Here is a 16973-nt window from a genome sequence, read left to right on the forward strand (position 1 = left end):
TGTTATCTAATAATTTTTTATCAGTTCAGTGTAATTAAGCACAGTGCTAGGATCTCGTCGTGGCGATTTTATTATTTTTAAGTTTAATTAAATTTTATTACCAATTTTTTGTGCCGTACGTACCGAACCTCCGTAACTGTAAAATAAATAGATAAATACACATTTACGTCAATTACCTACCTAGACACAGTGTTATGAATAATCTAAAACAGAATTAATTAATCCCATGTAGTAGCTGCCCTAATAAATAATACTTACCGTGATCATAACAACATTATTTTAAACAAGTGGCCTATATTGGATGTATACCTATTTGAGTAAAATCATCCAAATTAAAATATACCTATAAATAAATGCCTATACTAACTTGGGTCTGCCAGTCTATCTAATAAGGATTAACCTATATCCTAGCTTTTTCGTTTAGATATTATTTCTTCTTAATCTTGAGGTAATTCAGGTACCTACTGGTACTGGTATTTAATATTGCTAAATTAATAATTAACAAGATATACGCACGTAAAACACACTGCTCAGACACAGTAGGTACACTACTTTTTAGGTAGGTAGATACACAGCCGATGGTCAGTCTATCAATATCGATCGACATAGTGTTGCACCTTCATTTTATCTACGGCGGCTTTTAGTTTCACATCTACGGAAATACCATACTAAAGAATTCCGCAGGTCAAATGTTCAGTCATTCAATGAGTTCCAACTGAGTAGGTGAGTGATTAGCTGCATGTAGGTATGAGTATGACTCACAACTCTCATAAGTAGGTAAATACTACAATATGACCCCTGAGTAGGTGTATGATAGTATGACTCATTAGAAAGTAGGTACTGCATTATGAGTGCAATGATCTTATGGGATAGTCCTATCTTCTAGTTATCTAGTTCGTCAACCTAGCATCTCCACCAAATCACCAATGCATCTTATGCATCACCTATTATATTGGGATTGGAGATAGACTGACTGTTTCTGTCTGACTTAAGTTAGCCGTATCAACCTTGAGATTAAAGGTGGGAACTCGGCATGGGTCGATCAGTCAAGGTGAATGAGAGGAAATCGCAAAATATGCGTCTACCTCTAGGTACAGTTGACCAATCGACATCGATTGAAACCTTGTAAACTGGGTAAGATTGAAGGGTTTTTGTACAGAGACGAAGAAAAAGTTTATAGGTACAGAGACGTGTTGCAGGCGACACAACGTCAATCCAAAATTTAAATGTTGTAAAAATCGAAGATTACATTGAATTGAACTCGGGTTATTGGGCGCTTAGGAATCTCCACAAGGATTTTTCTCCCGTAAGCTCTTCACGCCAAGGACTGTGTGCACCTAGCACCCCTAGCTATGCACCCAGCACCCCTAGCCAAGGACTGTGTGCACCCGGCACCCCTAGCTATGCTCCCAGCACCCCTAGCCAAGGACTGAGTGCACCCAGCACTTCTAGCTAAGGACTCTATGCATGGTCGACAGTCAAGCCATGAGCCAAGACTGAAAAGTTGCGTCTACTACCTCTCGTACATGTGCAGCTCGACTCTATCTAAAACCTGTGTGCAAACTGGGTCAAGATTGAAGCTATGCTCCCAGCAGACCTAGTACGTAAGGACGTGTGCAAGGCGACAACGTCCATCAATTTAACGTCTAAATCGAAGATTACATTGAATGGCAACTCGGTTATTGGGGGGCGCTTAGGAATCTCCACAGAGGATGTTCGCTCCGTAAGCACTTCTTCGATATAGGACTGTGTCACCACGCTAGCACCCTAGCTATGTCCCGCACCCCCTAGCAAGGACTTGAGTGCACCCCAGCACTTCTTAGCTATAAGAGACAGTGTTGACCCAGCACGCCTACAGCTATGCACCCAGGCACCTCTAGCAAGGATATGCTCCCAGCACCAGCCTGCCAAGGACTTGTGTGCACCCAAGCACCCCTAGCTATGCACCCAGCACCCCTAGCCAAGGACTGTGTGCACCCGGCACCCCTAGCTATGCACCCAGCACCCCTAGCCAAGGACTGTGTGCACTCGGCACCCCTAGCTATGCTCCCAGCACCCCTAGCCAAGGACTGAGTGCACCCAGCACTTCTAGCTAAGGACAGTGTGCACCCAGCACCCCTAGCTATGCTCCCCCACTGATGCGGGTAGTTCGGGACTTTCCGTTCCTGTTTCGGCAGTCAACTCAGATGAACCGAGACCTTCGTATGTCACAAGCCAGCTGTGAACCGCGCGATACGACGTGAATTATTCCCCCTTTGTATGTTTTATATTCTTTTTTGAAAAAAATATTTTTTCCCATGAAAAATTGTGTTCTATTTTACAACTGAGTTCCACTTTCCGAGGCCGATAAAATGTGTTTTTTTCCGTACGTGAACATCAAGAAAAAATGTGATTTTTATCTGGTTTTCTGATTATTCATCCTTTCCTATTTGGCCCTTACCGTTCCTAATGTAAAACGAAGAGAATTTTTGTGAGAATTTTTTGTGTTTGTGTCCCTCTTCCTAGTTTATTTTTTTCTCGCAAGTTTTTTTATTGATCTGTTTATGTGTGTGTGTAAAAAGTTATCTTTTTATTTCGCTAATTTATTATAATTTCATTACGACCTAATTGTTTACTTGTTTATTATTGGTTTTCTTGAATACCTACTGGGTTGTATCGTGTGTTTCTGTGAAAACTAAAGTAAACAATATGAAAACACGGGATTTACGACTCATTTTTCAAGAGGAATAAATGTTGAAAATCATATTTTCAATGGAATTATAAATTTTTAAATGTCTAAAAATAAATATCGAGAACAAGATCTCCGATTTGGTACCGATCGTGTCTAAAATTTACACGCGTTTTCTCATTCGGTTATCACTAGACGGTCCGTTTGATAAGAGGTCGTTACCTGGTTTGTTACTTTGTTTACCTATTGTTTACATTATTTTCTCTCTCGGTTTAGTCGCGAATCACGTGGTGTCGATAACTTGTACATAAAACCTTCACCTTAACCCGCGTGCACCTAAAATCTAAACCATCGTAAAATTCTTGCATTTATTTTCTCAGTCCGCCGTTTCCAATTTTTACTTTCCTTCATTATTTATTGATAACCTTTTCGAGGAGTGTACTTGTACTCCCCACCGTTTATTGTTCCGATCTTTTCGCGGAGTGTGTACTATACTGTTGTATAAAACCCATCGTTTTCAATTTTTCCGACCTTTTCGCGGAATTCTACTTTGGTAGTTATGGAAGTGCGGAGGAGTGCAACTGGATTTGTGGAGAGTTTGCTGACCGGGTTGCTATGGAGTGCTCTGATATCTTGCATACAGAGTGCCTGGCAGGACAACATTCGGCCCAAGATCACCATCGGGAAATTAGGTAAGCATAGAATAGAGATAGTGTGTAGAATAGAATTATGTCATATAATAGAATAGAATTCATAGAATAGATAAGATAAGATTTACAACACTAGACAGGCTTATACAGCCCGGACGAACATCGTATCAACAGTGAGTCATGGAGTTGGTTATGTGCATGTTACAAATATCAAATATTTCGGCCCCATGGACAATCAAACCCTGGTCTCCCAAAAGAATTATTCATAGAATAGATACGATAAGATTTACAACACTAGACAGGCTTGTACAGCTCGAACGAACATGAAGACAACAGCATGTGAAAATCGTCTCAACAGTGAGTCATGGAGTTGGTTATGTGCATGTTACAAATATCAAATATTTCGGCCCCATGGACAATCAAACCCTGGTCTCCCAAATTCAAGGCAATTACAGGGACTACTACGCCTTAACACAACTGACTTTCCCTCCCAGCAATTCGGTACTTCCACTGAGCTCCCGATGATGCGAAAGTCGCTTCTCCACTACAGTTGACCGAGATCGACAGGAACCCATGCCGGGCAGATCAAAGTACACATTAAAGGATTTTGCTGAAATGAGAAAAAGTAAAGGTGTAGTGTTGATGTTTTTCACTCTCCACTACAGTTGACCGAGATCGACAGGAATCCATGCCGGGCAGATCAAAGTACACATTAAAGGATTTTGCTGAAATGAGAAAAAGTAAAGGTCTAGTGTTGATGTTTTTCAGACTATCGCCTGCATTACCAATCTACCTATATTACAGACAGTGATTAACTGATTACTGATGCTCTATGTCTATGGTGTAGGGGCAAACAGCCCTAAAGGATGGGTTAGGCTTCTACGAATCTACCATGCTCTATGGAATTTGGCCTCATTATCGAGCTCTCAAAGTTTTGACTCGGGGTTAAAAAGTTCGATCCTTACCCCCTGTTTGGTAAGCCCCGGCCCTAGGTCTACTTTTTTGTTTACACGGTTCCCTCTGTTTGGTAAGGCCCGGCCTTAGGCTTACCTTATTGTTTACACTGTCCTCTCTATTATCTAATATCTCAATTGACACTCCTAGCCGTTCTATCTTTTGATTTGATGTTTCCTCTCCAACTATAATGACCCTCTGGTCTCTTATCTATATTTGTAGACTCTATGGTTCCAGCCCTACCTATATTGATAGAGCAGCGGCGAAGCGTGAGTGTAATACTTGGGATGCGGAATTACATCAGTACCTCGTAAACTCGATCTCTCAAACAGAATACATCGAAAACAGTATGTGATTGGCTAAAAGTTGTGGTCACTACTCGACTACTTCAGGTTAATGAAATGGATCTTTGTCAGATAACTTGTTTTAATCAAGCGTGCCAACAGCAGGGCCGTACATGAGGTGCTCCCCATCAGGGCAAAAGTTCGGTGGACTTTGTAAAGAGGCCATCGCTGACAAATTACATAGATGATCTGAGAACGCTTAAACTTAAAAGTGTTCAAAGCCCCCCAAAAACTATTGATGAAGATCAATTTCCAAAGAAAATTCGTCTAGAAAGTCGGTGACACCACACGGATATAACTCAAAAAATAAATGGTCTCGTAAAAAAGTAAATATCACAAAAGATCCCCCAAATCGCAGTCTTGACAAAAGGGTTTCACAAACAATATGATCCTCCTTATACTGTTCATATACTTACCAGAGCCTGTCCCATGTTGGAGACCCCTACCAATTCTACATTTACACATACATCTATCACAGGAACACAACACTTTACAAGTGTCAAAATAGACGTAAAAGGCGCAGGTCTGCGGTCCCTTGATAATATCTTGGAAGGATGTGTACATAATGATGTAGGAGAGTATCGTCTAGTCTTGGCAACACATGATAAGATAACTCGGCTGATTCCATTAATATTGCATACCGGCTGATTCCATTGGATAACATTGTATACAGAGTGTATATATCATGAGCTTCATGAGTTGCTGCCATCTTGAAGACATCCTAATATTCCTAAGGGATCTGTAATTCCCAAAGACAGCATTAGGTACATACGAAATACCAAATTCTACTAAACTGCCTTAATGCTTCCTCTGTTCCTTCCTATTCCTAGCATCTAGTATACATTTTCCCATGTGTTCATCATAAATCATAACTCATCATGTTGTAGTGATTCCTATTCCTAGCATCTAGTATGCTATCTCATCATAAATCATAACTCATCATGTTGTAGTGAATATTACCTATTAACATACGAATGCATGCTATTTTTAGTTAGTGGAAATCGAATTTCTCAACTTACCTACCTATTCACTTATTTAGTTTTCATAATTGGTAAACAACAATATCGAAGTGGGTACTTAGATACAGGTACTCAAGTGAAAGAATGAATAACAATTTACGTCACCTTATATTATTTCCACTTAAGACGCCTTACAGCTACTTATTGTCTTCTGATAAGAAGTTTAAGGTAGAGCATCCCGTGCTTGTTAAAATAGTGTTTCCCTGATTCTGGCCTTGGTTCCCTTATGGTTTTATGAATAATAATAATAATAATAATAATAATAATAATAATAATAATAATAATAATAATAATAATAATAATAATAATAATAATAATAATAATAATAATAATAATAATAATAATAATAATAATAATAATAATAATAATAATAATAATAATAATAATAATAATAATAATAATAATAATAATAATAATAATAATAATAATAATAATAATAATAATAATAATAATAATAATAATAATAATAATAATAATAATAATAATAATAATAATAATAATAATAATAATAATAATAATAATAATAATAATAATTCCTTAGTGTTAACTTATAACAAAAAATTAATATTAATAGAATTTTTAATCTTAAACAGGGTTTTTAAATAAATAAATAATAAAGAACCATTTTCATTGCTTTCAGAACATAAAATTTAGATGAAAATCTAGCATTAGTGATCTAATTGTTGATGCCTATTGACAGTCTGTGATATTTTTATACTTTACTGATGAGCTGATACTACTATTGTAAGAGGACGCTATGGCACCTCGTGAGGACAGGTTGAGCCACAAGTTCGAGTTCGACCCCTCATTCAAAGGTCCACTGAAGCATCGCTCCTGTACTGATGTCTGCTGTCTTCTCCTGTTCATTGTGTTCCTGATTGCTTGGGGTGGCGTTGCCTACTTTGCCTACAGGAATGGAGATCCTGAAAAGTTCATCCTGCCTAGTGACTCAGATAACCACGTCTGTGGCTTGGATGGGACGGACAAGGGAAAACCAAATCTGTTCTTCTTCGATCTGACCGAGTGTTTGGACCCTAAAGCTGTGTTGGACGGTTGCAAGACGCCTCATGTATGCGTGGCCTCTTGTCCTGATACAAGTTGGGCCGCTGTGGAAGTGTTGAACTCTGCTCAACCTATTGATTGGGCTCTAGTCAGAAGGAAACTCATCTGTAGACACGATGATATTGCCTCCACTATCAACAGTAAACAGAGCCTCAAAGACGCATTGGACAAACAACTCTGTGCTAAATATTACATCGCCATGAAACCATTCTACCGAAGATGCATTCCATCACTGAAGGAAATCAGCGCCGCCGGGAAAATCCTGCGTGAGAATAATGTTGATCTTACGCAACTTACTAACGGCAGCAAAGTTATTGAGTTTGTAACGAGTGCGCAATATATCAGTAAGATAGTCATGGAAGAGTTGTACAAGATACGTTACTATCTGTTGGGTGGCATTGCAATCGCCATAGTTGTTAGTCTGGTGTATATTCTGCTGCTTCGATGTGTGTCTTTCATTCTTGTCTGGCTTTCTATTTTGGCCTTGTTAGTGTTATTGGGTTATGGTGCTTATTTCTCGTATATGAAGTACAAAACCATGGAAGAACCAAAGCCTTCAGTAGAAGATGAGCATTTTGATTTGATCTTGAAATTTCGGGATACTCACTTTATCCAGGATAAGATTAAAGAGCTACTCAGTGATAGAAACACCTGGTTTTATAGTGCGATTGTATGTAGTATAGTCTTTGTTATCTTGTTACTGGTTGTTTTGTTCCTACGAGCGCGTATCAGACTTGCTATCGCTCTTATAGGTGAGGCCAGTATATGCATTTCTTCCATCAAGTCTAGCTTGATATTTCCCGTGTTCCCATGGACTCTACACCTCATTGTGATCGTCTGGTCTGTTCTGATAGGTGTTTATCTGTACACGTTGGGAGATTCCATCTACAAAGTGGTGGGACTTGCCAATGATAACCAATGCATTTGTCAGAATAATTATTACACGCATGATGGGCAATGGTGTACACCCAACAAATGGTATGACATGTGTCATTCTGTATCTAATCCCAATATGTCTTGTTCTATAGCGTCCTATACCTGCCTCATTAATCTGAGGTATAGGTATTTCAGAGGACGGGAATAGGAGTGAGACAGAGAGATGGAGAAAATTCTGAAGAAGGAGAGAGAAAAAAAAACTAGAATGAAAGACAGAGCTAGTAACAAGAGAAAGACAAAGAGAGAGAGAGAGAGTGCATGGGATTTGGGAGTGAGAGAGAGACGGAGTGAGATTGAAAGAGAGAGAGAGAAAAAAAAATAATGAGAGAGAGAGGGGGGGAGAGCGAGTGAGAGAGAGAAAGTAAGAAAGAAGGAGAGAGAGAAAGAGCAAGAGAGAGAGAGAGAGAGAGAGAGAGAGAGAGAGAGAGAGAGAGAGAGAGAGAGAGAGAGAGAGAGAGAGCCAACAACTTCGTTACCTACCTATTTTTGTTCAATATTTTCGCTTACTTCTGGGCTTCCTCGTTTGTGATGGCATTGTCCGAGATGATTCTAGCAGGAACATTTGCCACTTGGTACTGGACGGCTAAGAAGCGTGATGTTCCATTCTTTACTGTCACTACTGAGAATGAGAAAAATTCCAAGAAAGTTAACAAGGAACAATAACATCGATAGAGAGAAAGATCAACAAGGAGCGAAGCTTGGTAGCAGGAATTTGAACTTTATTGAAATCAAATACATAGCATGGCACCTCCTAAGCATAAAAGGAGAATAGGCAAGAAGACCATAGAAATCTTGATAGTTCAGGTACCTCTCTACCTGTCAAAGAGGACCTCATTAGTAAGATAGTTATGGAAGAGTTGTACAAGATACGCTACTATCTATTGGGTGGCATTGCAATCGCCATAGTTGTAAGTCTGGTGTATATTCTGCTGCTTCGATGTGTGTCTTTCATTCTTGTCTGGCTTTCTATTTTGGCCTTGTTAGTATTATTGGGTTATGGTGCTTATTTCTCGTATATGAAGTACAAAACCATGGAAGAACCAAAGCCTTCTGTAGAAGATGAGCATTTTGATTGGATAAAATCCGTCTCGGGCGACAGTCAAACCCGCAACGTAGCGCTTACAAGGCAGACGAGACCCTCCAAGTTAGCTTGGCTGGCTTGAGTTTGTTTCTTTCGCGAGTTATAACCTCGAGTGGCCTGTCCGATTTCGATGAAATTTGATAAACATGTTTAATATTTAGATAAAGGAAATATTTTGATGGTTCATTATTGGGGGCCTTAAAGACTTCGTGACCCGTGCACCCGTGCCGGCCTTTATCTAGGTATACTAAGTGGAAAGTGAATTATTGAAGTAGATTAGTGTATTATCAAGGTTGTATGATGAATCAATGATTAATATGTTTATGCACTTTTGTACAAGGTTATTTGATAGCCCCAAGTGCAGCAGGGCTGAGGATTCACTGAACCTCATATTTTTTTTTTTTTTTTTTAAGAGATTTGACAGAGGGAACTGTAACTGCTATGGTCTTATCGTCCCGAAATCGAAGAGAGAATATTGAATATTGAATATTGAATATTGAAAATGATAACTTTTTATTTGTACAATTAAATTTAACACAAAGTAACATCTCCTAAGCTGTTCATTCGATTTCTTCTCGAATACATCGAGAGGAAGTGTAAAAAGTTTGACAATGGTTTTACCCGCGCCATTTTGTGTGCCCTAAAATGTTTTTTCTGGTGCTTGCACAAGTTCATCGCGATTCATTCGCTTTCTTCTCGAATACATCGAGAAGAAGTGTAAAAAGTTTGACAATGGTTTTACCCGCGCCATTTTGTGTGCCCTAAAATGTTTTTTCTGGTGCTTGCACAAGTTCATCGCGTTTGTCAACAAGAACGCTTATATCATGTGTGCCATACATGGCGGTAACTTCTGCAAATCTGCCAAAGATGCTTTTAGTCTGTTGATACGAAACGCAGTAAGAACTGTGGTTGTAGACAAGGTGGCTGATCTTCTATTGTTCCTCGGCAAGGTTCTTCTCACTGCTGGTGTTTCTGCGGGTGCTTACTATATCTTCTTCCGTCCTGTCATTGATTTTGATACCAAGAAATCCTTTATATTGGAGTACCCCTGGTTCCCCGTGGCCATCCTTGGTGTTGCTACGTTTTTGATCTCATCCACATTCTTGTGTCCGCGGGTGCTTACTATATCTTCTTCCGTCCTGTCATTGATTTTGATACCAAGGAATCCTTTATATTGGAGTACCCCTGGTTCCCCGTGGCCATCCTTGGTGTTGCTACGTTTTTGATCTCATCCACATTCTCACAACCCTGGGTTCTTGAAAATTTGAAAGACAAAAGAAGTAGAAGAAAGAACAGAGATTCTTTGACTTCAGAGAATTCCAGGAACCTTCGTGACGACCATCGGGACTTGGGACTTCCAGTTAATTGACGGAAGGGATTTTCAGTTCTGACTTCTGCCCTAGTAAAATAAACCAGGTCATTTTATACTCCTTCTACTCCCAAAGGTCCGCTAGAGAGTTCCCATATGATGGGAGGTAAAGAGACCGACCAACTAAATGCATTGGAAAAGCGTCAAATTGAATCTAAGCTGGTTACCTACCTCGGGTTTGTGAGTCTACTTCTTGCTGCAGAATTGTAGATCCCCAACCAGACTCTTCGGTATGTAGGTAGGTAAATAGAGAGCCAGTGTTTCCTTACAGTCTTTCAGGTTGTCTTTCCACGGAGAATTTCTTTCTCGACACTTGTCGAAGTTCAAACCTCTTTCAAATCTCATCAGGTCAAGAACCTTTCTCCCTTAATTGCATTTCTGCGCTTGTCGCGTGTATTGACATCTCTCCGGAAGCGTTTGTGATTGAAACCTTGTAAACTGGGTAAGATTGAAGGGTTCTGGTACAGAGACGAAGAAAAAGTTTATAGTTAGGACGTGTTGCAGGCGACACAACGTCAATCCGAAATTTAAACTTGTAAAAATCGAAGATTACATTGAATTGAACTCGGGTTATTGGGCGCTTAGGAATCTCCACAAGGATTTCGCTCCCGTAAGCTCTTCACGCCAAGGACTGTGTGCACCTAGCACCCCTAGCTATGCTCCCAGCACCCCTAGCCAAGGACTGAGTGCACCCAGCACTTCTAGCTAAGGACAGTGTGCACCCAGCACCCCTAGCTATGCACCCAGCACCTCTAGCTATGCTCCCAGCACCCCTAGCCAAGGACTGTGTGCACCCAGCACCCCTAGCTATGCACCCAGCACCCCTAGCTATGCACCCGGCACCCCTAGCTATGCTCCCAGCACCCCTAGCTATGCACCCGGCACCCCTAGCTATGCTCCCAGCACCCCTAGCCAAGGACTGAGTGCACCCAGCACTTCTAGCTAAGGACAGTGTGCACCCAGCACCCCTAGCTATGCTCCCCCACTGATGCGGGTAGTTCGGGACTTTCCGTTCCTGTTTCGGCAGTCAACTCAGATGGCCAATGCATTTGTCAGAATAATTATTACACACATGATGGGCAATGGTGTACACCCAACAAATGGTATGACATGTGTCATTCTGTATCTAATCCCAATATGTCTTGTTCTATAGCGTCCTGTAAGTTTTTCAACAAAACTCCCAATAACTTTGTTACTTACCTATTTTTGTTCAATATTTTCGCTTACTTCTGGGCTTCCTCGTTTGTGATGGCCTTGTCCGAGATGATTCTAGCAGGAACATTTGCCACTTGGTACTGGACGGCTAAGAAGCGTGATGTTCCATTCTTTACTGTCACTACTGCTGTGTTCCGTACTATTCGTTATCACTTGGGTACTGTGGCGTTCGGTTCCCTCATCATTTCTATTTGCAAATTCATTCGCTTTCTTCTCGAATACATCGAGAAGAAGTGTAAAAAGTTTGACAATGGTTTTACCCGCGCCATTTTGTGTGCCCTAAAATGTTTTTTCTGGTGCTTGCACAAGTTCATCGCGTTTGTCAACAAGAACGCTTATATCATGTGTGCCATACATGGCGGTAACTTCTGCAAATCTGCCAAAGATGCTTTTAGTCTGTTGATACGAAACGCAGTAAGAACTGTGGTTGTAGACAAGGTGGCTGATCTTCTATTGTTCCTCGGCAAGGTTCTTCTCACTGCTGGTGTTTCTGCGGGTGCTTACTATATCTTCTTCCGTCCTGTCATTGATTTTGATACCAAGAAATCCTTTATATTGGAGTACCCCTGGTTCCCCGTGGCCATCCTTGGTGTTGCTACGTTTTTGATCTCATCCACATTCTTCCGTGTCTATTCCATGGCCATTGATACATTGTTCCTATGTTTCCTTGAAGATTGCGAAAGGAATGATGGCTCTCAGGAATACTTTATGTCCAAGAGACTGATGAAACTTCTAACCAAGAGAAAGGTGGTGGATCATGAATAGCGTGGATTTCTGTGTTACTATAATTGTACCTACCTATAATAATACGTGTAAATATGTTTTCTCGTTATTGTGAAATTTACATTGACTCACTGTTCTGATAATGAAAGTTATTACGACAGTTGGAGATTGGTTTTCAACATCATTATGATCCAAAGTCTTCGTTCCGAAGAATCCGAAGTAATACTATGAGTAGTTTATTGCCAGTTTGCCAAACTTTTGTTGGACTTTTTATTAATGTTTATAATTTTACTATGAGTGTTTATTTATTTAAACTACCTCCGTTTAGAGAACTATCTTTTAGGTAGGTACCTACCTATGATAGATGTTATTATTACATTATTCCAAAGTTATGTATTGTTGTTCAAAGTTTCTTGCCAAACGTTAATTAATTTTTTCATGTTCATATTAGATATATTATGTGTATACCTTTTTATTTTGTACCTATGTTATTTTAATTTTTATAAATTTTCTATTTAGGTATATGTGATATTATCTCCGTCAGATTGTAGTCTTGTTGTTACAAGTCCTTGTGGTCTTCCGATTGATCTAGTTAATTTGATACCCACCTATCTTAGTTTTAGTTGCTTTATTGTTAGTACAATATTATCATACCGAATAAATACGGTAATTATTTTGTTAGAAATGCAAAATATAAATATGAATAATATTGTAATATTGTGTCAGATAATCTATACATGAATAAAGTATTGTATTGTGATTTCTTGAATCGTTTTATTATTATTATTATTATTTTTTTCCTCTTAGCAAAGCCTTCTGTCTGTTCGAAGGCTCAAGATTTCTCAAGAATTTTGTCAGTATTTAGCTGGTCTTAATTTTTTTTTCTTCTTTTTTTCACGGGAAGTCCCGCCTTAACATTTTTTTATTTTATACATACAATTAAATAATGTAATTTTATTTACACATCTAAATCGAAATCATCAATATTCTTCGCCACACTACAAAATAATTACTATTAATTTATTCATTCTAGCGTCATCGTAGCCCATGGTTGCCAAACGCTACTGCAGCAGTTATACATACATAATATCAATAATATGTAGAAAACCAATAAAATTGTCCATTGCCAACTTTAAAAGTTTTAACTCGATGCCTCGATGGTTTCCCAGTAGATACCAGGTAGCTATCACATGTTTTGGTTTGTCTGCTTGTTCTGCGATATCTCTCAAACGATATGTCCGATTTTGATGAAATGTGGCATAGGCATACCCGTAGGTATCCAAAACATCTTCAGCGCATAATGGAAATTCCCTGCTTGGTTTTTGGGCTCCATTTAGTCAATTTTCTCCAAATTCTGCCGAGGTATTGGTAGGTCCTAAATCTTTTTTTAACTGTGCTAAATTCCTTGTAGGGGTGATCTATGCATTTTGGTTTCTTCTCTGAATGCTACTTTCTTCAGGTTCATTTTCTCATGAAATGGAATGGATTCTTGCACAAATTAAACCCGGAACTTTCAACGTGATTTGTGTGATTCTCTCCTATGTACGGAAGCCATCTTGTGCAAGATACCCAATACCCAAACGTTCATTCTACTTACGTAGATTTGGGATTTACATTGATACAATAACTACAAATATAACACAAATCATTCGTTCATGACCGAAGGATACAGAGTACAATGCCAAGTTCGATTCGGCTGACAGCATGACACAGTAGGAGACATGCGAAAAGTCATTAATAGAATAGGAATAGTATAGAATAATAGACAATAATAATAGACAAGGAATAGTATAGAATGATAGACATGAGAATAGAATAGAATAGTAGACATGAGAGCTATAGGTCGTTATTTAGGACTAGGTCAGTATCAAGAGAGCAGTCACCATGAGCTTCCTTCTCTCTTATCAGTCAATGCCATATTTTGACCTTGTCATTGCACAAAAAAAAAAAATGTTATCAAATAAAATTCCATGCAAAAAAAGCTACCTAGAGTCTTATAGGTACCTTACACAATCATTAGTAATGTCATTATTTCCAAGTAATGATGATGAAAAATCAGAAAATCCGGAAGGCTGGCTACCTACGTCAAAACAACATTGGGCATTAGGTATCTCAACATTGGACTTAGTAGGTACATATCTCCAGTAATAAGATACAAGTTACGAGCTTACGAGTATTGTGAAGAAAAGTGGACTTGACATCTCCACCAATAAAACTAGAAGATACTACCTACATAGAAAGTAATAGGTACCTTACACAATCATTAGTAATGTCATTATTTCCAAGTAATGATGATGAAAAATCAGAAAATCCGGAATTCCATCATTTCTTTGTGTTATTATGTCACAACTTTGGTGCTCACTGCAGTATTGTAGGATTTTTCCCAATATCTCAATAATCCTAAAATCCAATGGATTAGACCATTAGTAGACCGAGGTACGTTTCCTAGAAACTTTAGGTCGGCGAGTTCTCCTTGAGTTTTCTTCGTCCAAGAGGTTTGATGGAGTGAACTGGAACTGCGGTGGTCTTATTGTCGCGAGAGCACAGAGAGAAGAAAGACCGGATAGGAGAAAGCCAACATTTCCGAGGATGAACCCTATCGGGGATAAAATCCGTCTCGGGCGACAATCAAACCCGCAACCTAGCGCTTACAAGACAGACGAGACCCTCCAAGCAAACTAGGCCGGCTTGAGTTTGTTTCTTTCGTGAGTTATAACCTCGAGTTGCCTGTCCGATTTCGATGAATTTTGATAAACATGTGTAATAATGGTGGGTCCAGACTTGTGCAATGCAACGTGCAAAGCATTTGCATTGCACGTTGCACGTAAAATCAAATCTGACGAATGCGAACGTTTTTCATGTATCCGAGAATTTTTGTACCGATACTCAACTAGTAATGGCCTATAGTAGGTACATCATTTGCATTGCATTGCACGATGCTTTGCAAACACGTCCAAACTAGTGCAACGCACATCAAAGACATTCGCCAGAAAACCGCCAACCTCTCGGATACCCACAAACGTTTGCTGAAATGTTCAAAAAACTTTGCTGCAACTTTCTCAAACATGTCCAAACTAACGAATTTCATTGCATTGCACAAGTCTGGACCCACCATAGATAAAGGAAATATTTTGATGGTTCATTATTGGCGACAAGACTTCGTGACCCGTGTCGGCCTTTATATAGGTATACTAAGTGGAAAGGAGAGTGAATTATTGAAGTAGATTAGTGTATTATCAAGGTTGTATGATGAATCAATGATTATAATATGTTTATGCACTTTTGTACAAGGTTATTTGATAGCCCCAAGTGCAGCAGGGCTGAGGATTCACTGAACCTCATCATTCATATATATTTTTTTTTTTTTTTTTTTTTTTTAAAGGAGGTTTGACAGAGGGAACTGTAACTGCTATGGTCTTATCGTCCCGAAATCGAAGAGAGAAGGAAGACAGAATAGGAGAAAGCCAGCCGTTCCGAGAACGAACATTATCCCATCAGGATAAAATCCGCCCCGGGCGGGAATCGAACCCGCGGCCTAGCGCTTACAAGGCAGACGCACTACCAACTAAGCTAACTAGGCTGGTGGGCCGTTTGTCTGATTTCGATGAAATTTGGCAAAAATGTTTTACACATAGAGGTTTGGTCAATACATTTTGAGCTCAATAGGCCTTTTTGGGGGGCTCGCAAGACCTTTTCTCCCGAGTTCTACAGTTCACTGAACCACATTAGTCGAGTATTGTGACACGCTGTTGTGACGAAATGCTCGCAGTGTATTGCACTCCGGGAAACCTGCTTTGTGAGGTCGGGTTTGTGTAAGTTTTCACTGCACCTCTGGGAAATACTGGGAATTCATGACCCAATCCGGTTTAAGATTAGTGTCTCAGTTAACCCGTTTTAAGATAAGTGTCTCAGTTAATCAGATTTAAGTGCACAAACACGTCAACTACATGTGTAATTATGTGTCTTGCACCAGGCATTGTAGATTGTACCAGGTCAAGTTTCATTTATTCTTCGTCCTCTCCTTCTTCTACTCCTTCTTCTCTTTTCTTCCTCTTCTTCTTCGCCTCCTTCTTCTCCTTCCCCTCCTTCTTCTGTTTCTCCTTGTTTCCTCCTCCTTCTCTTTTCTTCTTCTTCCTCCTCTTCTACTTCTTCTTTTTCTCCCCTTCTTCTGCTTCTTCTTCCTCCTTTTCTCCTCTCCTAGGTCTTCATCTCCTATTTAATTCTCTCCTTCTTCCTCTTCTTAATATTCGTTTTTTTTTCCAAGTCTACTGTGGCAAAGACTTATAGCAGTGTTAAGGAGTCCTAACTTGGGACTCACACTTAAGTCTTAACGTTTATTGTTCTCAATGACAGTCAACGAGTTGGGTTACATGACTCGGTAAAATGTAAGTGCCTACTTAAATACAAACGAGTATGTAGTAAGTACTTGGGTATTACCTACGTGTTTTACGTAAGTGATTGTGTGTCAGTACAACATATTATAGGTACCTGTAACTACACATTGTAGTTGTACTGGTGTAGGTAAGTGTGTACGAGTATATAGCGTATACTAAGTAGTTCCTTGCATATTATCGATTGAACCTACAGTGATTGAGGGAAAAGAAATCTTGTGTGAACATCACACGAATGTCTATTAACGACATAGAAGAGAATATACCTTGTTTTTTATGCTCGAATGAGACTAAAAAGTCTCATTAGGTCCCCCAGCAGTCTAAACACTTTAGTACAGTACACTAAACATAATGTAATGTGACTTACCATTGACTTTCCGTAGTTAATGAACTTTTAATTGGGGGCATGGTTAGCCCAGTGGTAGCGTGCTTGCTTGCCATGCAGATAGTCCCGGGTTCGAATCCCACCATCGACAAAAAATTGCACTCGTTTTTCGATTGCAAATATTTCAACATTAATGCGTTGCCTGCAAGGGAGCTTTGCTCGGGACATTTGATGTG

General features: G+C 39.4%; 1 protein-coding gene across 1 annotated transcript; it reads left to right on the forward strand.

Annotated features, from left to right (window-relative positions):
• On the forward strand, positions 1–12790 carry LOC103510909 (CTL-like protein 2). Its single transcript, XM_017444785.2, has 3 exons — positions 1–115; positions 6276–7644; positions 11156–12790. The coding sequence occupies exons 2-3, from the start codon at positions 6393–6395 to the stop codon at positions 12061–12063; spliced, it is 2160 nt and encodes a 719-aa protein (XP_017300274.1). The 5' UTR covers positions 1–115; positions 6276–6392; the 3' UTR covers positions 12064–12790.
• Positions 12791–16973: the final 4183 nt, after the last annotated feature.

Source organism: Diaphorina citri, unplaced genomic scaffold (assembly GCF_000475195.1).
Source record: "Diaphorina citri unplaced genomic scaffold, Diaci psyllid genome assembly version 1.1 scaffold656, whole genome shotgun sequence".
NCBI lineage: Eukaryota > Metazoa > Arthropoda > Insecta > Hemiptera > Psyllidae > Diaphorina > Diaphorina citri.